Raw genomic sequence first — 21,291 nt, 5'->3', positions numbered from 1 at the left:
CCCACCGTTGGAAACAGGAGGCTGGACTAGATGAATCCTGGATCTTACATCCAGCAAAATAACTGTTGCGTTTACAGTGTGCTTGTGCATTAAAACATGCTGCAAAGAAAGAGCAGTGACTTAGATCCAAAAATAAGGAAGGTCGTGGCAGGAAACTTGCCTCCCTTTCCTTCCTTTCTGCAGCCGCCCACGCAAACCGCGAAGGGGCATAGCTGTCAACCTTTCCCTTTTCTTGCGAGGAATCCTATTCGGAGTAAGGGAATTTCCCTTAAAAAAAGGAAAACGTTGAAAGCTATGGTCCAGTGTGGTTAACTAAGGGAAGTTCTCAGAAGGAAAGTTTCGTGTCCAGTTCTGCCCCCTGCAGCCCCACTTCCCAGAGCACACCCCTCCTTGTTCGAGGGCTCGCCTCTGCAAATGCTTTTGAGGGAAACGCACACGACTGCAGGAATGGAAGATGCAGGGCAAGATCTGGAACCCACAGAGATAGAAAAAAAATTAGAGTGACAACTTGCTTAATGGAGAGGGCTTCTCCTGGAGCTATATATACATATATTCTACAGTTAGAAAGATCTTTTTTGGGTGTGTGTTTTTTTTATTGAGGGAGGAACTGCATGCTGGCACAAGCACAGCCGCTACTGCTGCCCATTTGCTTCCTTTGCGCTCCGGCAGAGGCTAAAAACGGCCTTTGCAATCGACTCGGAAGCTGGTCGCCGCGTGCTTCTCTTCACTCTTGTAGGGTCTACGCCGGCTGCCGCTCTCCTCGCCCTCCGGGCCGTTCCGCTCCCCGACTTCTCCTCGTCCCGCCCTCCCTTTGTGCTTCGGGGAGCCGCGATTGGTGCAGCCCGCCGCGCCCTGCCCCTTTCTCGAGCCGCGGTTGGTCGATCCCAGGCTGCATCCGGCCTCCGCCGGGCCTGCTTCCGGTGTGCGCCCTGGGGCTCTTCCTGCCGCCGCCGCCGCCGCCTCCTCCGCGATGCTGCTTCTTTCTCTGGCCCGGGCTCGCTGCCTCAACCGGGCGCTCGGGCGCTCGTTCTGCGCCGCTCGGCAGGTACTGCCTCCCTCAGGGGAAGACGGAGGGGCAGGTCGTGGGCTGGGGCTGCCGCGAAGGTGCTGACGGGCACCAAGGGCAACGGGGGGACGCGGGGCGGCGAAGCGGGGGAGGCCGCAGTCGTGCCCGGGGAAAGGCTGCCCTGCTCTGCCTCGCCCCGCTGCCTCTTGCCCGTGGCTAACGGAAGGCCCCGAACGGGCTGCTGGAGGCGAGCGGGGAGCGGCTCTTATCCTGGGGCGCCTCCCGTTGCCTCCGAGCCCTGGCCGTTTTCAGGGCGAGGCGAGGTCAGGCATGGAGCTGAGCGGCGGCCGTCGGCCACCTCAGAGCCCAAGGCCGGCAGGGGATCCTGCCGGGCGTGAAGGTGGCTCTGAAGGTTGAAGCGCAGCGCGACAGCTTGGCGACGCCTAATATCGCGCGGGTCTCTTGTGTCTCTGTGTCGGCGGGTGTCGTCCCCCTACAGCAGCCTACGCGGTAACCCGCGAAGGTTTGTGTAGCAGGTGGGACCCCGGTTGACCTCGCACCGCGGATGTCTGCAAACGATGCCCCTCTCCGCCCGGCCCGGAAGCAGGGGTCAGCTGCTTCAATGCCGCACAGCGCATTTGTCGACTCGGAATGTTTATGCATGACGGGATCCTCGTTAATGATCGTCCGTGGCTTTGGGTGTTGCAAATAATTGCCGCCCCCCCCCCCTAGTTTTCACCTGTGTGGTGAGAATGCTTTTGAGGGAAACGCACACGACTGTCTCATTACCAGTTGACATGGTACAGTATCTCTGTTTTGCAGCAATTATCTGGTGACATCCTAATTAACTGTAATTAACATTCAGCCATCACAGTTTCCCCTTTTCTTGTTTATTACTCTGTTTGGGATGGATGGATTTGAGCAATTTTTTTCGTGAGAAACAACAACAACAAAAAGTAAAATACCTGTTGGGGCATGGTAAGTAGGAGCAATCCTAACCAGGCAGGCACACTGGCATATTTCCAGTGTAAATGAAGCTGCATCATAATTGCTGTTGGCTGGATCATTTTCTGCCCTTCCATTGACTCATATGGGGTGGATTTTTGTCACACCTGCAATTTTGTTGGTGTAGGTACACTGAACCCTATACAGGATCAGTAATTGGAGGGAATTAGGATGCAATGTTTGCCCCTCTTCCTGACCTTGACATACCCTTTTTTGGCCTCAACAGTGGTGTAACTTCTGCCAATTTAACTAACACTTTCAGCTAATGTAAGTATATATGCCAGAGTAAGTCCTTCATGTCAGCTCATTTGGCAGCAGGGAGGGAGTGTTGGGAAATATGCCACATCATAACCTCCTCTATCCAGTATATCTGTGAGTTAGGATTGCACAGTCAGTCTGTCTGAAAGCATTTGACTTTGAAACATACAGTATGACAAATAAGGAAGAACAAAGGCACTTGAAAGGTCAGATGTGAGTGTTAGGGTTAAAGGAAAGAAGAACTGAAGCAATGGGCAAATTTGGCATTGTTGTAAAAATGAAAGGCAGGAATATAAGATGAATTCAAAGTTATTGATTTGATTGATGGGAAGTTTGGATTCAGTATATGTCCAGTTGAGAAAAAATGTATGGGAAACGTTTTTGCAAGATGAGTACTTCATTCCAGAGAAGAACTGTGAAGGTGCTGAATTAGTAACTACCTCACTATTGAATCTTTTGGCGAGAGGAGCAGCAAAAATGTATCAGCGAGCTGCCTACACATAGAAGGAACAGCTGAAAGGAGTCGCTGAACATGGAAGGTCTTAAAAATTTGTGGACAAAACATTCTCAGAAAGAGAGAGTGTACAAAGCTTTCAAGGTAGCAGAATAAATGGGGAACTTGCTGTGCAGTAAATTGGGGAGGAGGTAGCTGAGAAGGAAAAGACACAAGGTTTTAATTCACAATAATCAGGTTATCATAGCATAAGAACATAACAGTCCTGCTGGATCAAAACAGAGTCCCATCTAGTCCATCATCCTGTTTTCACATTGGCCATCCTGATTCCTATGGGAAGTCTGTAAATCAGCCGTAAGTGCAGCAGTACTCACAAAGAATTGTAAAATATGCTGACAACCAATGTCATTGAACTATTTCAGCAGAGTTCAGCTTTCTCCTACTAAGGTTTTTAGGGCATCTCCACTTTCACTGTCACTATCCAGAGAGAAGTATCCCACACTAGTTCTCTCTATCCCACCATGTTTCCATTGTGCCCACCATATCTATGTTCTCCCTCCCTGGGAACGGGTCCCTTTTAAGGAATAGTGTTTCTCTTTACCAGAGTAATTCTCTGAACTATTCTCTGTGATAGCAGAATAGCTGTGTGTACAACACAGTTACCCTGCCGTTGAAGGCCTTGCCCACCAACATCACTTCCCTCCCTATGTTAGCTACTTTGGCCATGAACAAACATATTCCCTGAGACCCAGGAGCTCATCAAAAGATTTAGTTTAGTTCCTGGGAATGAGGATTTCTGTCAGAAATGGACAGTGTGGAGGTTAAGTGGGGATTGAGGTGAGGATAGGAGTAGATTTTTAAAAAGAACTGAACCAAAAACTCAATATTTAGCTTGGAGTGAAGATGAATAAGGTTAGGGGACAAGCTCAGTGTTTCATTAAAATGCACCTGTTGCCCCCATTTTAAGGACCCCGTAAGATCAGCCAGCTAGAACATGACATTACTTTACTGCCCCTGAACCAGGCATCTTTACTTTTGCAATATCTATAGAAAAAAACACATGTGACATCTGAACAACAAACAGAGCAGTGACCTATATTGTATTTTCCTCATGTATACCACATTCTAATCTGTCTCCTTGCTAATCATGTATGCAACTTATCCACTGCTTTCTAGACTTTGCTTCATCTAGGGCCAGAAAACTTTTTTTCTCTTAAAACGATTATATTTCAACTGAGAAATAAAAAGAACTGACATATATATGTACACACAAGCATTGCTATAGAATTTGTGTATTCTAAGGGTGGGTGGATGTGTCTGTCATGTTGCATTGGGTAATCATAGCCTTTGATTCAGAATGCTATGTGATCTTGGAAGTTTGCTGTTTGGAATAAAGATTACATGGATAACAACGGGGTCTGAGATTGATCAGAACCTCGCCATTTAGATTTGTGTCACCATATCCACTCCCTCAAACAAACATTTAAGAAGTGTTTTAATGTGTGAATAGCAATGTAGTCATGTTCATTTTGTTTCTTCTATGATTTGTTGGGATGATATGATGTGATATTAAATGATCTGTTTGTTACTCCTGGTGTGAGTAAAGTTCTTTGGTAGAATATAATATATATCACAAGTTTTTGTCACAGCCAAGTGTATTACTTCATGAATGCAGGGCTGGTTTCCTCCAATCTCATTTTTGTTACATTTTATAAATTTATAACGAGAGTGGGAAGCCATATAACATGAAGGTTCAGTTTCATCAAGGAGCTCTGGTGGGTATACTGAGAAGGATAGAGTAGTAGCCACTACTATTCAGTCTCCTTGTGCTGTGCACTGCTTGTTCCATATTTCATGTTGTAAAATATATCTGGGCTGTGACTTTTCTGAACCTAGGAATCTGGGCTGTGCAATCAGGATAATACTGGAAAAAAATGAACTCAGTGTAATAACCAGAAGCTAAAATCATTAGCTGAAAATGAGTTTACAAATTATGTAGCTCATCAGAATAGGAATTTCTGCCTCATTACAGTTAATCATGCTACTGTGTTCAGGGAGCTTTATCAAGTCAGTATATGTCCTCTCAGCAATCTTTTGAAGTAAGCTATGATGATTTCCATTTTACTGACATGGGATTGATGCTGTTTGTGGATAAACAAGGATTTGAACTCATGCTTTCCACCTCATCACACTCACTGGGTGATATCCAGCTATGTCATGCACAGAGTAGACCCATTTAAATCAATTGACAAGATTTCAGTGGATCTACTTGTATGACTAGCATTGGCTATCATCCATTTTTTTCATTATATCCCATTGTTTGTACAGGCTTACCTGATGAAATCAAAAGATGAAATCAAAAGCCAGAGGCAGTGCTCATCTTAATTAAACCATTAGGCTTTATAGTAATTCAAATGGGAAGACTATGCTTATTAATTGCCTGTAATCACGAGTTTGATCCTGTTACCCCATTTTGCAATATGTAGCTGTCATACCTCAATATTTAGCCATCATATTATATAAGAGAGAGGCAAATAAGGTTTCGAGAACCTTTCCCTCTTGCTTATTAATGTTGCAGCCCTGTAAACATTTACATGGGAGTAAGTCCCATTGAACTTGGTGGGGCATATTCTAAGTAGGCGTGTAGGATTTCATTGAAGGCTGTGCATTTTGTGAACATAAAGGGGAACAGCAAACAAGCAAAAAATAAATAAATCTCCTGTATGGATGCCTTTTTCCTGTGGATGAAAAATATTTGAAAGCGTAAGGCATTCGTTGAGATTCCTGCGTTGCAGGGGGTTGGACGAGATGAACCCCATCGTCACTTTCAGCTCTACAGTTCTGTTATTACCTTGGGGCTACTTTCTCTGACAAACTATGGTAGTCACACCTTGCTGATGAGAAGAGGTGTCATAATAGCCTATTGAATCTGAATACAGTATATTTATTCTCTACTTTGGAATGTAGAATAGTGTGGAAAGGTGACTCTGCCTTGAATTACTCATGACTTATTTTTTTTGTATTGGTGATTGTATAATCTTTCTCTTCAGCAGGGGAGCTGTCCACAGGGGAAACATTCACTCTCCGGTGAGTTGTTTATTATTATAATTATAATTAGGTGTCTGTCTTCTTCTTATTATTAGGTGTCTTGTCTGTTTCATAATCACTGTGACAAGGGAAATCTAATGAAAACCTGGTTAAAAACTATAGTACATTCATACTTTTTTCTTTAAAGCCACAAGTGGTTTTAAAAGTAGTTAAAGATTAAAGAAAGTGAGAAATGAATTCCATGTTTACCTATAGTATGTTAAAACAAGCTATGTAGCATAAATGACCAGCTCGCTCAACCAACAGATTTGTGTACAAATTAGAATATTTGAAAATGACCATAATACAGAGGCCGCATAACCACCAATGAACTCCATTTTTAACCTTCCTTAGCAGCTCCCACATTAAAGGGTAGATAAATGATTCCTGTTTCCTGCCCAGATACTCAGGATATGTAGGTGGATGAGCACAGTATTTGTTGTTGTTGTTGTTTAGTCGTTTAGTCGTGTCCGACTCTTCGTGACCCCATGGACCAGAGCATGCCAGGCACTCCTGTCCTCCACTGCCTCCCGCAGTTTGGTCAGACTCATGTTTGTAGCTTCGAGAACACTGTCCAACTATCTCGTCCTCTGTCGTCCCCTTCGCCTTGTGCCCTCAATCCTTCCCAGCATCAGGGTCTTTTCCAGGGAGTCTTCTCTTCTCATGAGGTGGCCAAAGTATTGGAGCCTCTGCTTCACAATCTGTCCTTCCAGTGAGCACTCAGGGCTGATTTCCTTAAGAATGGATGCATTTGATCTTCTTGCAGTCCATGGGACTCTCAAGAGTCTCCTCCAGCACCATAATTCAAAAGCATCAATTCTTCGGCAATCAGTATTTTTAACCTACACCAATTTGATAAGTTTGAAAAAGTAGAGATGCTCTGATGCATTTCACATTCACTTACGTGGGTTTGTGCAGAAGGAGTTATGTATGAATTATGCTCAAAATACATAATTTAGAACATATTTTAGAGAACTGTAGGTTGCCTTGCAAGAGATCTTAGAGGTGATTTTGATGTAACTTTTTGGCTCAGATAATAAGATGATCCCAAGCGCCCAAACATGTTGAAACTCACATCAGAATAAGTTAACCCATATGACTTTACAGGGAGAATTTCTAAGATGGATCCAATAAGTATTTGGAGTCTTGCTCATGAGGATTGTTCTGGAAAAAAGACTCATGGGATCGCCCATCCTGGCATAATTTGACACTGTATAAATTATTTTAGGAACGCTGTGCAATTAATTGGAATTTATTGAGCACTTCCCAAAACATGGCTCCTTTTAGAAATCATATGTTGTAAACATTTTTGTTCTTTATCAAAAAAAGGGAAGGAGCACAGGGTATGCACATTTTTCTAAACATTTCTCCGCAGATGCAGATGAATTGAATGATTCTGGATGTTGTAGTGGTGGAGGAAATGCTACAAAATAAAGTAAATGAATGCAGAGATCTTGTGTTAGTGCCTTTTCCATTTCTTGATAGATATTAATCTTGCCCACCTCGCTGGCCAACACAGCTTTCGGATACTGGGGCTGCTATTAATCTTTTATAAAAAAACAGATAAAGGACTAGGTTGTTGAGGACTAGGATAATGGTGTGGAGACTTTTACATGCGTTAAACAAATTTGTCTTAGTACACGTTACTGTAATAAGTGATATAATGTAAACAGATTTCTAATTGAAGTGCTTTCTGTTTCCAGGTGTCTCTCGATGCCAGGGGTTAGCTTATGCCAACAGCAGGAAGCATTTGTAAGTATTCAACTGTAAATAGTCAATATGTTGTGACTATTTGCATGGATGGAGAGTAGCTGCTACAACCCCAGTTCCTAGTTACAGTATTGTCAGAGACGGGTAGCTGCATTCTCTGTGTCCAAATTATCCCAGACCAGAGTAATCCACATTCTGCACCAAGAGTAGAAGAATTCTTGAACTGTATAAATTACCTGATTTGAATCAATTTATATACTTGCATATTTTGCATAATTTGTTCTGGAGGGGGAGCACAAGCTAGGTATCATCCCAGAAATATGATCTTCCTTGATTGTTGAATGCCTCAAAATAGACTCCCTTAGATGCTGTGCAGAATGTCATCTGCCCCGATGAGCATGTTAATTGTCAGGGCTGCTGATTGACAACCCAGTCAAGTCAGGCCAACAGATGCAAAATCTGTACTGCTTCTCGCTGGCCTTTAGTTGATCTCTTGTTTCTTGCTCTCCAGGGTAAATGGCTCCCGTGTGTTCACTGTCCGTTATTTCAGAACCACCACAGTGTGCAGTAAGTACCTGAGATGACTGCAGCTCGGGGGAGGGCTTCTCTGCCTGCACATTCCCTTCCAGCCTTGTTCCCCAACTGATTCTTAGTCTAAGCTAAGGAGTACAAAATGCAAGAATACAAAGTAATAGACTGGAATTGTGTTTTTTCTTTGTTTGTCATACTACAGATGGTTGTGATGTGGTGTAGGTTGGACTCTGGTATATTATGTCCCTTACTGGTCGCTCCCCCCCCCTCAAGTGTCTCAGTTTAAGATTGATTATTAACATGTCACCAGAGTAAATGATGCTCTGAAAAATAATATAAACCAAAATAAAGCCTGTTCCCTGTCCTGAGAAGCTTATGATTTGTTTCAACAGTTTGGGAAATAATGGAGAGGCAAGAGTAAGTATATAAATATGTCCTGACTCTACTGCAAAATGACCCCAATGTTCTACTTTTATGGAAGAGGGAGAACATTCTACCTGAAGAGGCAGATTTTAAGGAGAAAAGAGAGATGACACTGTTCTGGTTTCCACATAATGCTAAACCACAACTTATTAAACTATAACTTGACCTTAGGTGTGAGTCCATCCCAGCAGCTTCTGTGGTTTACTGCCAACAAACAACAGTCTAAAGCCATTGTTTGTCATTGGCTTACAAACCCTGGTTTCTTTCAATTAAGTTTAGTGTGCTGTGTGAACCCAGCTCCCTTCCTTAACCATGGTTTGCTTGACCACCCCACTCCAAATGCTCATCAAAGAGCAGCTGGGAAACAAATCAAACTTCAGAGAAGAAAACCACAGTTTGTTTGATCATCTGTGGGACAACAAACCATGGCTTTCATGTGAATAGGTCAGTGTAGATGTTCTCTAGATATAAGAGGTTTCTAATAATGCTGTTTGTCCATAGACATTCCAGAATCTAAAATGACTGAATGTGAAGGCTTTTACTACATGCCGATATGCATTTCTTCTACAGGGGAAGAAGTTGTTACAGTGAACACACCAGCATTTGCAGAATCAGTCACAGAGGGAGATGTCAGGTGGGAGAAAGGTAAGAGGCAGCTTTTTTGTCTTCCATGGTTTTCTTGGTCTGTTGTGGGAATACACTAAAGTCTTAATTGGTGAAAGGAGCTCTGGAGACACTTATTCAATAGGTGAAAATTGACCAAACTAATTAAAGATTGAAAGGTAAATGTAAGTCCTCTATGAGGTATGTAATGTCCAGACCCTTATTATGATCTTGCAAGTCCTCCGGCATACATGTAAAAATTGAGACTCTCTGCAAGGCATTGATGTGAGCTTTAAGAAAATGAGCTTTAAGAGTTCCCTTACTTAGGGTGGTTCTTTTCATTTTTAGCTGTGGGTGACACAGTAGGAGAAGATGAAGTGGTATGTGAGATTGAAACAGACAAGGTAAATATCCTATTTTTCTAGATAACCGCCAGATGATGTATTCAGTTATGCGTGGTATGCGGAAAATAGAGAAATGCCTGTGGTGGGAAACAGGATGCCAGACTAGATGGGCCTTTTGGTCTGATTCAGCAATGTTGCTCTTATGGGGTAGTTTCTTGATGCTCTCCAAAGTGGAGGTGGGTAAGCTAAAGACAACAGAAGATCACAAAACCTAGGCAAGGGGCACCCTTCTATCTTTTGACTCGAAAAACTTGCTTGTTTTCAACTATGCCTGCTGGGAGCTTGCATGTCCTCCACCATTCTCAGATTGCGAGTGAATCAGTTTTTATTCTGGAGAGGGAGAGGCTTATTAGTAAAGGCCATACCACTGGCTTCCTCTGGGGGCTCCGGACTTAACAAGCAGTACAGTTGATACAAGGGATGTGGACGTGGGTGGCGCTGTGGGTTAAACCACAGAGCCTAGGACTTACCTATCAGAAGGTCGGTGGTTCGAATCCCCGTGACGGGGTGAGCTCCCGTTGCTCGGTCCCTGCTACTGCCAACCTAGCAGTTCGAAAGCATGTCAAAGTGCAAGTAGATAAATAGGTACCGCTCCGGCGGGAAGGTAAACGGCATTTCCGTGCGCTGCTCTGGTTCGCCAGAAGCAGCTTAGTCATGCCAGTAAAGCGAGATGAGCGCCGCAACCCCAGAGTCGGCCGCGACTGGACCTAATGGTGAGGGGTCCACTTACCGTTACCTTTACAGTTGATACAAATAAATAACTGTACTGTTCCTTCTAGTGATGAAATGCAGAGTTGATTTCCAGTGAAATATATATACCCCCAAGATGTAATATCTCCATGATGCTATGTTTCTTTGCATGATTTCTGCAGAAAGGCCAATCCTATTCATGTATCATTCATTCCTCTTCAAGGGATAGTACCATTTGCTTAACATATTTCCTTTTCATAATTAGGGGAGAGCTCATTTGTGTTTTATCTGTAGACATCTGTGCAGGTTCCAGCTCCGGTAGCTGGCGTAATTGAAGCACTTCTAGTTCCTGACGGGGGGAAAGTGGAAGGAGGTACACCTTTGTTTAAACTCAGGAAAACCGGAGGTAAGTTGGGACCAGCCATGTCTGTTTCTTACACTCTCACAGCTGCGACAATGATGGGCTTTGCTGCAAAAATAAAGAATCCGTATCTGATTGCTGTAACTGGACTGAATTGTCCAAATTCAACTTGACTTGCATAATTTGGCAGGGAAAAAATCACAGTAATTCCCTGCAAAATTTTATGGGCAATGTGTAAAAATACAAGGGTTTGTGATTTATTGAAAGATATATAGAGAGAAGCAGGTTCTTTGAGGCAGGATGGAAAGTGGGAACAGGTGACTCATATGCAGTTACTATATTTGTTCCCATGGAAGCACCACACTGGGTAACCCTGCTTTAGACTCTTGCCAGTCAGACCTTAGTAAATGTTAGACCTGGGAACAGGGCCTCAGTTGCTAATCTCAATGCCTCAAGCAAATTAGTGTGGGTATACACGATGCCAGATACAACCTGGTAGCAAACTATTTTAAGGCTTTAAAGGTCACCACCAGCATTTTCGGTTAGTTTCCAAACTCAGCTTTTAAAAGAACCTAATCTATGGAACTTGCTGCCTCCTGAGCCCGCTGCCTCTGTGCATAGCTATACCATTTCACAAGTTTATTTTCTGGGTGCTAGCAGCCAATGAGAGAAGTGAACACTGTCTTATTATATTAATATGGGCTCCTGATTCAAAAGGGTAATTTTCTCAAAGATACTGAAAGAGCCTGCTTGGATGGTCTGTGGAAAAAATGCACCTCTTGGATTCTGTCTGCCTGTGCAACTGCCTTTCTCAATTCTTCTGTTTAGCTGCACCTGCCAAGGCCAAACCAGCAGCAGCCCCTGCACCAGAACCGGCAGCGCCTCCTCCTCCTCCTCCTGCAGCAGCAGCACCTGCCCCTGCAGCACAGATTCCCACTACGATGCCTCCAGTGCCCCCTGTGTCATCACTCCCTGTGGATTCTAAACCAGGTGAGACCAAGAACATCTCTAATCCCCCTTAACCAACCTCCTTCCACCTGCATAAGCAGGGAGTTATTCTGAACTGGAGACTGCAGAACTGTCCACAGGAGAGTGTTAAAGAATGTCCACCTTGCTACCTAGCATGCATTAGGTATCATCTCCCAAATGAGTATTTCATCTCTACTTCAGATAGCCTTCGTGTTCATCCATTGCTTGCCAGGACATAAACCTTCTTCTCTCAGTCCCTTGAAACATTTCTCTCTCCCCCCCCCCCAATTTTCTTTCAGTTTCTGCAGTAAAGCCAGTTGCAGCTGCTCCTGTGGCGGAACCTGGGGTCAGCAAAGGAGCCAGAGTGGAGCAAAGGGTAATTGAAAACTTCTTGCGCTTATGGGGCAGGGCATGAGGGTGATTGAGGCCGAGTGGGGACCATTCTTTTGCCTGAAAAACCTCCAGTCTAAGCCTCATGAGATGCAGTGGTCAAGTTGTGTTGTACAGTGGTACCTCGGGTTACATATGCTTCAGGTTACATACGCTTCAGTTTACAGACTCTGCTAATCCAGAAATAGTACCTCAGGTTAAGAAATTTGCTTCAGGATGAGAACAGAAATTGTGCTCCGGCGGTGCAGCGGCAGCAGGAGGCCCCATTAGCTAAAGTGGTGCTTCAGGTTAAGAACAGTTTCAGGTTAAGAACAGACCTCCACAACGAATTAAGTTCTTAACCCGAGGTACCACTGTACTATTCTGTGAGCAGTGGCTGAATACAGCAAAGTTTTTAGCTCATGAGCACTGCCTTTCCTACTTGTGTTATTCCTGGTAGTGATAGTCAACAATGTGAATTCTTGTCAACGTCAGTTTGCAAAACTACCTTTCACCCATTACAGTCAAACCTCGGTTGTTGAACATAATCCGTTCCAGAAACCCGTTCGGCTTCCGAAATGTTTGACAACTGAGGCGTGGCTTCTGATTGGTTGCAGGAGCTTCCTGCACTGAAGCAGAAGCCGTGTCAGACATTTGCGTTCTGAAAAACATTCGGAAATAGGAGCATTTACTTCTGGTTTTTTGGCGTTTGGGAGCCGAAACGTTCCAAAACTGAGGCGTTCAGGAGCTGAGATTTGACTATATCTCTTTTTGTTCCACTTCAGGTGAAAATGAACAGGATGCGTCAACGCATTGCTCAGCGCCTGAAAGAGGCTCAAAATACATGTGCCATGCTGACCACCTTCAATGAAATTGATATGAGGTAAGGACCATATCTTCAGTATGTGCAGGTAAGCCAAGATCTTTCTGTGTTGCGCTAGGAACAGGAACTTTGGCTCATTGGTGTGCATTGATCTTGTGTGTTTTGTCCTGGGATGAAGTGGTTTTAGCCAGCTTCTTGGTTGTATAGAGTTGAGGCTATTTCTAAGCAAGGACTCAGCTGTGCAACCGGCCGAAAGGCAGGTCCTGGAGCTCTCGCCCGGCCTTAGCATCTCTCCTTGGCAGTTGGAGAACCAACTGTGTTCCATGAAGTGGGCTGAGCACTAATGGATTTGGGGAGGGGGAAGCTTATGTTTCAGCACATTAAGGAAAATGGTGCCCAAATCAAATTGCTCTATGAAATCCTATCCTGCTTCTTAAGACAAAACACGTAAATATTTGGTGCTTGGAATAATAAGGTTGGCAAAATAATCGTGATTGGAGAGGAAATGCTGCAACTTACCTCATTTTAGAGGCTAATGGAGGTGTCGCTTTACTCTGGCCTTGGGCTCTTGTTGCAGTCAGTAATCTGCTTTGGATTGATTGCCCCCCCGACTTGCAAGGGCTTAGGCCAAGGCCTTTTGCCTCCCCACTGGGTGTCAGTGTCTGCTGTAAAGGCTTTTCATGATGGCTTCCTCCCCTCAAACCCTTGTATCTTGGGAGGCGGTAATGTCTTTGGACGGTAATCCTAGCTCTAAACAAGATTAGGCAAAGGAAAACAAACAGTCTAAACCCAAAGGGGCACTTGTACTTGCTAAAAACTGCCTCTCTAAAGCCATATTGTCTGGGAGGGGGAAGATGAAGGCTACAATGCCTGCCTAGAATTGTCAAGACAAAGCTATTCTGTTCAATTTGGGTGGCTGGCTTCTGCTCCAGTAAGTGAATGATGGTAACTGCTACTTTCTGTACTCTGATTGAGGGCATTTTAGAGTCATTGCATCAGAGGTCCTCCAAAGTACATAGCCCCAAACTCATGTGCTTGTTAAGTGTGGCCAAAGGAACTGGAGACATGGTTTACCTTTTAGATAGTCATAAACAAAGTGACGGTCAAATTCTGTCAGGATGGATGGAGCCTGTTGGAGGCACAAGGTCCCCCCTCATTTCCCATTATGCTTATTCTGAAGTTTGCTTTCACTGTGTCAATATTCAACCCAAGAGACCTATAACCTGTCTACTCTGGTTTTGTGGAGCTCTCCAAGGTCTTGGGAAGAGGTCTTCTGTACTCTCATTGGCCAAACATGTGCCTATTGGAAGCCTTCAGACAAGATATGAGCATTCTGCCCCTTTATGATCACTAGGAACTGGTATTAAGAGGCATACTGCTTTCTGTTACTGGAAGCAGTAGATACCTGTCATGGTTAGCAGCCACCAGTAGCTTTATCTTCCATGTCTCATCCTCTTTTAAAGCCATCAGGGTTAGTGGTCCTCACTGACATCTCGTGAGCGTGAAGTCCATAGTTTTGCTACGTGCACTGTGAAGAAGTTCCTCCTTCTAAATCTCCCAACATTTTAGTTTCATTGTATGACTCTGTAGCTCTAGCGCAGCAGTGAAGAACCTATAACCAGCAGGCAAATCTAACATTTTATTCTTCCTTTGATCAGGTGTGTGGTGGTGATCCCCATAATTTAAATATCTATAGGAATTTTAAAGTGTTCAGCTGCCTGAAAGCTCATTGTCACATGGAGATACTTTGAGCAACCATAGTATGCAGTAGCTTGCTTTGGTGACACCCTGAGGGGAACATTAGTAATGGCTGTAAAGTAATTGGCTGTTGTAAACTTTGGGGAGGGAGAGAAAATATTAGTAATTTTTCCACTCCTGATACACTTCTCAGAGATCAGCCAGTCTATACTGCAGTGAAACTCTTTGTTGAAACTCTGATAACATTTCTTTTTTTAAAAAATTAATAAATTGCAAGCCACTTTTGAAATAAGAGTTGAGCCACAAAGTAACTCTAGTCCGGAATGTGCTGCAGATCTGGTGCTTAAGTAGATACTACTACTTTTCCTAGTAGTAAATGTTCTTCTGATGGCTTTTTCAGTAACATCCAGGAAATGAGAGCCCGGCACAGGGACAACTTCCTGAAGAAGCACAATATGAAACTTGGCTTTATGTCTGCCTTCGTGAAAGCTGCAGCCTTTGCATTGCAAGAGCAGCCTGTTGTAAATGGAGGTGAGAACAATGGGGCAGTGTTTCTGAGATGCCTGAGTGTCATGAGCAAGCCTCTGTGGAAGGTAGTACTATCAGACCTCATGATTAAGTCACGTGCAGCAGCTGAGAGTCTCTGCACTTGTGCAAAGAAAAGCAACTGTGACAAACCCTTTCTTAGCAAAAGGATATTCACTTGGGCAGAAGTTGGTCTATGGAAAGAAATTGCATGCCCAACTCCTGCCGTTTCTTACCTTTTCCATGCATCTGTGTAAATGAGACAAGACTGCCTATTTCTCCAAACACACAGGACTTGAAGGAAAAAGAAAAGGTCAAGGCACTTGCTCCTTGCAAGGTGGTGACTGGCGGAAACCTCGTGTTTCCTTTACACTAGGCAGATCAGCTTCCCTCCGTTACTAATTTTTAGTGAATGGAAGGAAGAGATGGACTAAATCAATAAAGCTTGATTTTTGCTCCTGATTAGAGTTTTGACTCGTGATGCCTCTGTATGTAATGGCCTACTTTTCTTTCTCCATCTAGTGATAGACGATACTACCAAAGAGATTGTGTACAGGGAATATGTGGATATCAGTGTTGCAGTGGCGACTCCTAGGGTATGTATTGTGGGAACATGCATCTGGCTGATGCATGGGACATCATTTGGTTTGGTGTTCAGCTGTAAGAAATGAAAATTCAGAGACAAGCTTCTTGGCTTTGTCTAATCCTACAGCAAGGGAGGGTGTTCTTGTCCAAACCTCCAGGGTGGCATGGGGGATCAGTCATAGGCGTAGTGAGATACAGAGGGCATCAAATTTGACTGGGGAGGGGGTAGAGGAAGTAAGTCCCCCAATCCTGTTTTAGATACACCCATAGGCGCCAGCTCCTAGGGGCCAAGGGAGTTCCACCCCCTCAATGTTCAGAGGGTGTTCGGCTCCGTCCCCTGGCTCCTCAAGATGTTGGGCTGCCTCAATCAGTTAGAGAAGATGGTACCTCTGGATACACACCTCTGTCCAGTGATGGCTTGCTGTATATTTGGCTCTTGTCATGTTATATATGTTGTGTTTGACTCAGAGATCTGTTTCTTTCAGGGTCTTGTGGTCCCTGTAATCAGAAATGTAGAAACAATGAACTTTGCTGACATTGAGCGAGCAATCAATGAGCTGGGGGAAAAGGTAATGTTTCAAGTATAAAGGGTTCTCAAGGGTGAAAACCAGGAAAAGGTAATGTTTCAAGTATAAAGGGTTCTCAAGGGTGAAAACCAGGGGTATCAGAAGGGGGAAAGGGGAGTGTGACTAAGACAGTGGCAGGATGAAGGTTCTGGTTCAGTAATTTGACAAAAAGCTAAAGCCAACTGCAGAGTCTCCACTTCAAGAAGCCTTAAAATTCCAGGCCCAGATATATATATCTAGCATTTGGTGCTCTGTGATACATCACCTGAAAACACTTGGCCGTTCTGACTAATAGATGTTGATCGACATGTTTTCTGGAAGACAAATCTAACTTTTAAAAAAGTGATGTAAACTAGTAGCCATCGCCGTATCTGGTTGCAGTTCAAGAAAAAAACATATTGTTTATGCTAAATTTGCAAATAACATGAAACAGGCTGGATTCAAGTTTGTCAACAGTAATGGGGAGGGAGTTCTCAAGGAAGCATATTGGGGGCGGGAGACGGAAACTCATTCTGCTGTGCCTTAAAGACATAGCACTTTATATGGTGGCACAGTGATGATAGTCCCTTCCATTGTATTGGAACCAAGTGTACCTGTATTCCTCTTTTTTTTACACCCATAAATAATATGTTGGACATTGCTGTGGCAGTTACAGATAGGTAGCCGTGTTGGTCTGCCATAGTCAAAACAAAACAAATTCCTTCCAGTAGCACCTTAAAGACCAACTAAGTCAGTTCTGGGTATGAGCTTTCGTGTGCATGCACACTTCTTCAGATACACTGAAACAGAAGTTTCCAGACCCTTCTATATAGTGAGAAGGTGGGGAGGGGTATTACTCAGAAGGGTGGTGGGAATGGGTGATTGGCAGATAGCTGTGATGAGCCTGTTGACGACTCTTAACGACTGCAATAGGTCTTACAGGAAAAAGCAAGGGGTGAAAAGGTGAAAAATGGCTTTGTCATGTATAATGAGATAAGAATCCAAGGTCTTTGTTCAGACCAGGTTTCTCCATGGTTTTGAGTTTGGTGATAAGTTGTAATTCAGCAGCTTCTCTTTCCAGTCTATTTCTGAAATTCCTTTGTAGTAAAACAGCTACTTTGAGATCTTGTATAGAATGTCCTGGGAGATTGAAATGTTCTCCTACTGGTTTCTCTGTCTTGTGATTCCTGATGTCCGATTTATGTCCGTTTATTCTTTGGCGTAAGGTCTGGCCTGTTTGTCCAATATAGAGAGCTGAAGGACACTGTTGGCATTTTATGGCATACACAATGTTAGACGATGAGCAATTAAATAGTCCCGAGATGGTATGTGTGATGTTGTTGGGGCCAGTAATGGTGTTGTCCGGGTGTATGTGGCAGCAAAGTTGGCATCTGGGTTTATTGCAGGCTCTGGTGCCAGTGTCCGTGTTAGGTCTGGTTGTAGTATTATTGTGTATTATTATAGTAGTATTATTATAGTAGTATTAAATAGTATTATACTATTTAATTGCTCATCGTCTAACATTGTGTATGCCATAAAATGCCAACAGTGTCCTTCAGCTCTCTATATTGGACAAACAGGCCAGACCTTACGCCAAAGAATAAACGGACATAAATCGGACATCAGGAATCACAAGACAGAGAAACCAGTAGGAGAACATTTCAATCTCCCAGGACATTCTATACAAGATCTCAAAGTAGCTGTTTTACTACAAAGGAATTTCAGAAATAGACTGGAAAGAGAAGCTGCTGAATTACAACTTATCACCAAACTCAAAACCATGGAGAAACCTGGTCTGAACAAAGACCTTGGATTCTTATCTCATTATACATGACAAAGCCATTTTTCACCTTTTCACCCCTTGCTTTTTCCTGTAAGACCTATTGCAGTCGTTAAGAGTCGTCAACAGGCTCATCACAGCTATCTGCCAATCACCCATTCCCACCACCCTTCTGAGTAATACCCCTCCCCACCTTCTCACTATATAGAAGGGTCTGGAAACTTCTGTTTCAGTGTATCTGAAGAAGTGTGCATGCACACGAAAGCTCATACCCAGAACTGACTTAGTTGGTCTTTAAGGTGCTACTGGAAGGAATTTGTTTTGTATTGCTGTGGCAAAATAGGAACGACTCAATTTATTCTTATCCTTCTTAGAATTGCCATGTGTTGAAAAAGGTACATTCTGTTACAGTCTTAAGCTAACCCAGCAAAAATCTAGCTATTGCTCTCTGTCTTGTGCTTTGATCATTCTGAATTTGATAGCACCCTCAACCTTGAAAATATTTATATGAACTTCAAAGGACTCCCCCTGTAACCTCAATATTTTCACTAGTCATTGGGGATTTTCGATAACTTCTTGCCTTTGCTTAGTGTGGGGAACTTTCTGAGGTGTTCACATGCTAGTGATACTGAGTATTTCTCCCCCCCTTCTCATTTCAGGCCCGCAAGAATGAGCTTGCCATTGAGGATATGGATGGCGGTACATTCACCATCAGTAACGGCGGTGTATTTGGATCCCTGTTTGGGACACCCATCATCAACCCCCCTCAGTCTGCTATCTTGGGCATGCATGGCATCTTTGACAGGCCTGTTGCTGTTGGAGGCAAAGTATGTACTGTATGGAAGGTTAAGGGGCTTAATGGGGCTTTTAAACGTTACCTTAGCTGCTGGCAAGCCATTTTTCTGTGACTGGCTTCTGCACAGTTGAGATGACATGTAAATGACCAGGCTAGGTAGATAAGCCAATTTATTGTTATTGTTGCTGCTGCTGTTGTTGTTATGCCGCCCATCTGACTGGGTTGTCCCAGCCGTTCTGGGGGCTTCCAGAAAAATATAAAAGCCCAATAAAACATCAAATATTAAAAACTTCCCTATACAGGCCTGCCTTCAGTGTTATAGAGTCCCTTGACATTGATGGCTGGGTGTTCCACAGGGCGGGCGCCACTACCGAGAAGGCCCTCTGCTTGCTTCTGTGTAACTTAAATGTTACACAATGAGGGAAATGCCAGAAGATCCTTGGAGCAGGACCTCAATGTCTAGGCTGAATGATGGGGTGGAGATGCTGCTTCAGGTATAAAGCCCACCCATGCTGAAGCTGCTCATAGCAAAGCATCTTCCAGATGGCTAGAGTAATGTTTAAAGGGGGCCTTCAGTCTAGTAAAATAGAACCATAGAATTGTGGAGTTGGAAGGGACCCTGGGGGACATCTAGTCCACCCCCCTGCATTGCAGGAATATGCTGCTGCCCCATACAGGGATTGAACCTGCAGCCTTGGCATTAACAACACCACACTCTAACCAACTGTCCAGTCTGATGATGGAGGAGAAAGAAGTGGATTAGGCTGAACTAGGAGCCCTGACAAGTGCAGTAGAAAAGGACCAACTGGAAGTTTTGACCACTGTAAAATTATTCTGAGAAGATAGGGGAGTATTCTGGGTTTGAATTAGAGGGTGAATGTGTGGGGAAAAGGTTTGAAGAGTTTGTGTCAAATTATTAAGACATAAGAAAACTCCAGCTTGGGGTTTCACTTTCTTGGTTATGCAGGCCAAATGTTACAAAGCTTAAAATGTAACTTGCTTAGGCTTTGAGGTACAGCACCAAGTTGATTACAAAAGAAAATGTTCAGCTTAACCATCTCTTTTTCCTTCCTTAGGTTGAGGTGCGCCCAATGATGTATGTGGCCCTGACGTACGACCACCGGTTGATTGATGGCAGAGAGGCGGTGACTTTCCTGCGCAAGATCAAGGCTGTGGTGGAAGATCCTCGTGTGCTGCTGCTTGACCTGTAGAGAACAGCAGCCCCCACCTGCCCCATCCAGTAGAGCAAGGACACAGCAGAAGCAGAAGCAGCAGCAGAAGCAGATGGAACAGAGGACATTCAGGAATCAGCAGGGCTTCATTCCAGTCATCTCCTCCCCCTAGTGGCAGGAGGTGCTTTGAAAGGAACCCCCGAGGGTAGTGTGCCACCCACCTTTCCTGCCTCTTCCAAAGATGGTTCATTTTCTTCCCAGGGCAGACAAGCAGGTGTCATTACCTGTTCAGATGTAACCTACCATTTCCCCTCTTCTTGCTCCAAACAGACATAGCCTCATCTCTCGATCTTATGGGAACAGAAGCTGCCTGCTGTTTAACTAGAGCTTCCCTCCCAAGCAGCTCTTGCTCAGAAACTCAGCTTTAATTCAGTATCATCGCGGCAGCTGTCCGAGGGGAAAGGCTGGTGTCTGCTCCACTTGAAGGCTCTAGATCTTTGGAACAGCGAAGCTAGCCTGAGGCCCTCTAGGGCAATTCAATTGCTGTGCCTGATCTTACATGCCTCCAGTAACGGAGAGTAAATCTGCACTCCAGCCACCTTGTGGGTTTTTTGACCTTAACGGGATGAGGCACTCCCAGGGGATACTGCCTCCCCAGCCATTATCTAGATGCTCTCCTAGTATGAGGGGCAGTTCTAAGGATTGTTTTCAGGGACTTTCCTCTGCCTCATCCCTTCCCAAGCAAGGAAGTGTGGCAGTAGCAGCTCTCTCCCTCTCCCACTTGGAAGTTGTTTCTTTCGTTCTAAGCCTCTGGTAGGGCAGAATGGGTGTCCCATCACGCTGTCAGGTCCAGTTCAAGTTGACTGGCTGCTGGGGATTAGGGGGAGATGGCAACCTTCGGTGGCTGTCCTACGTTCCATCTAATCCTCATTGAATGGTTGTATCAACTTCGTGACTGCAATGGTATGGTAATGTAGGTTGGGACTAGGTTGTCTTGTGTGGCATGTATCCTAGCCTAAGGCTTGCTGGTTCATGGGGACATATCCTTAGTACAATAGCGTGCACATATATTGTTGAGTGAGAGGGTTGCTAGTGCCTGCAGGGTTTATTACTCTTGTTCACCGCACAGAACTTGTAATTAAAGTATTTAACATGACAGATTTTAAACAAAATAAAACAAGGAAATTATGTGTGTGTGAATGGGAGAAATGAAATACAGTGGGATGACACTTAGGGTAAGACACTGTGTTTATAAGCAATTGAGGAACACCTTCAAAAGAACAGAACCTGAGCTGAGTTTGCCCAAGTTTTTCTGTGTTTAGTATAGATGGCGTAAATTAGATAACTCACTTCTGGGTAGCAGAACTGTGAGTGTACAGTGGTGCCTCGCAAGATGAAATTAATTCATTCCGTGAGTTGCTTCGTCTTGCGATTTTTTCATCTTGCGGAGCGCGGATTCCCCGGGTATTAACGGTTTTACGAAAAAGGAAGCAAACC

General features: G+C 44.1%; 1 protein-coding gene across 2 annotated transcripts; it reads left to right on the top strand.

Moving 5' to 3' along the window:
* Positions 1 to 897: 897 nt before the first annotated feature.
* Positions 898 to 20,982, top strand: DLST (dihydrolipoamide S-succinyltransferase). Of its 2 annotated transcripts, none has more exons than XM_081863462.1 (15): positions 898 to 1,045; positions 5,774 to 5,810; positions 7,514 to 7,562; positions 8,032 to 8,087; positions 9,045 to 9,119; positions 9,426 to 9,481; positions 10,466 to 10,577; positions 11,361 to 11,522; positions 11,801 to 11,877; positions 12,656 to 12,753; positions 14,792 to 14,922; positions 15,439 to 15,512; positions 15,987 to 16,070; positions 18,486 to 18,653; positions 19,699 to 20,982. In XM_081863462.1, the coding sequence occupies exons 1-15, from the start codon at positions 971 to 973 to the stop codon at positions 19,831 to 19,833; spliced, it is 1,389 nt and encodes a 462-aa protein (XP_081719588.1). In that variant the 5' UTR covers positions 898 to 970; the 3' UTR covers positions 19,834 to 20,982. The 2 variants fall into 2 exon arrangements, with proteins under 2 accessions (XP_081719588.1, XP_081719589.1); XM_081863463.1 differs by having other exon boundaries at positions 912 to 1,045; positions 5,777 to 5,810.
* The last annotated feature ends 309 nt before the right edge of the window (positions 20,983 to 21,291 follow it).

Source organism: Podarcis erhardii (assembly GCF_964252035.2).
Source record: "Podarcis erhardii genome assembly, chromosome: 1".
NCBI lineage: Eukaryota > Metazoa > Chordata > Lepidosauria > Squamata > Lacertidae > Podarcis > Podarcis erhardii.
The sequence above is the reverse complement of the archived record's forward strand: the minus strand, read 5'-3'. Positions and strand labels throughout refer to the sequence as shown.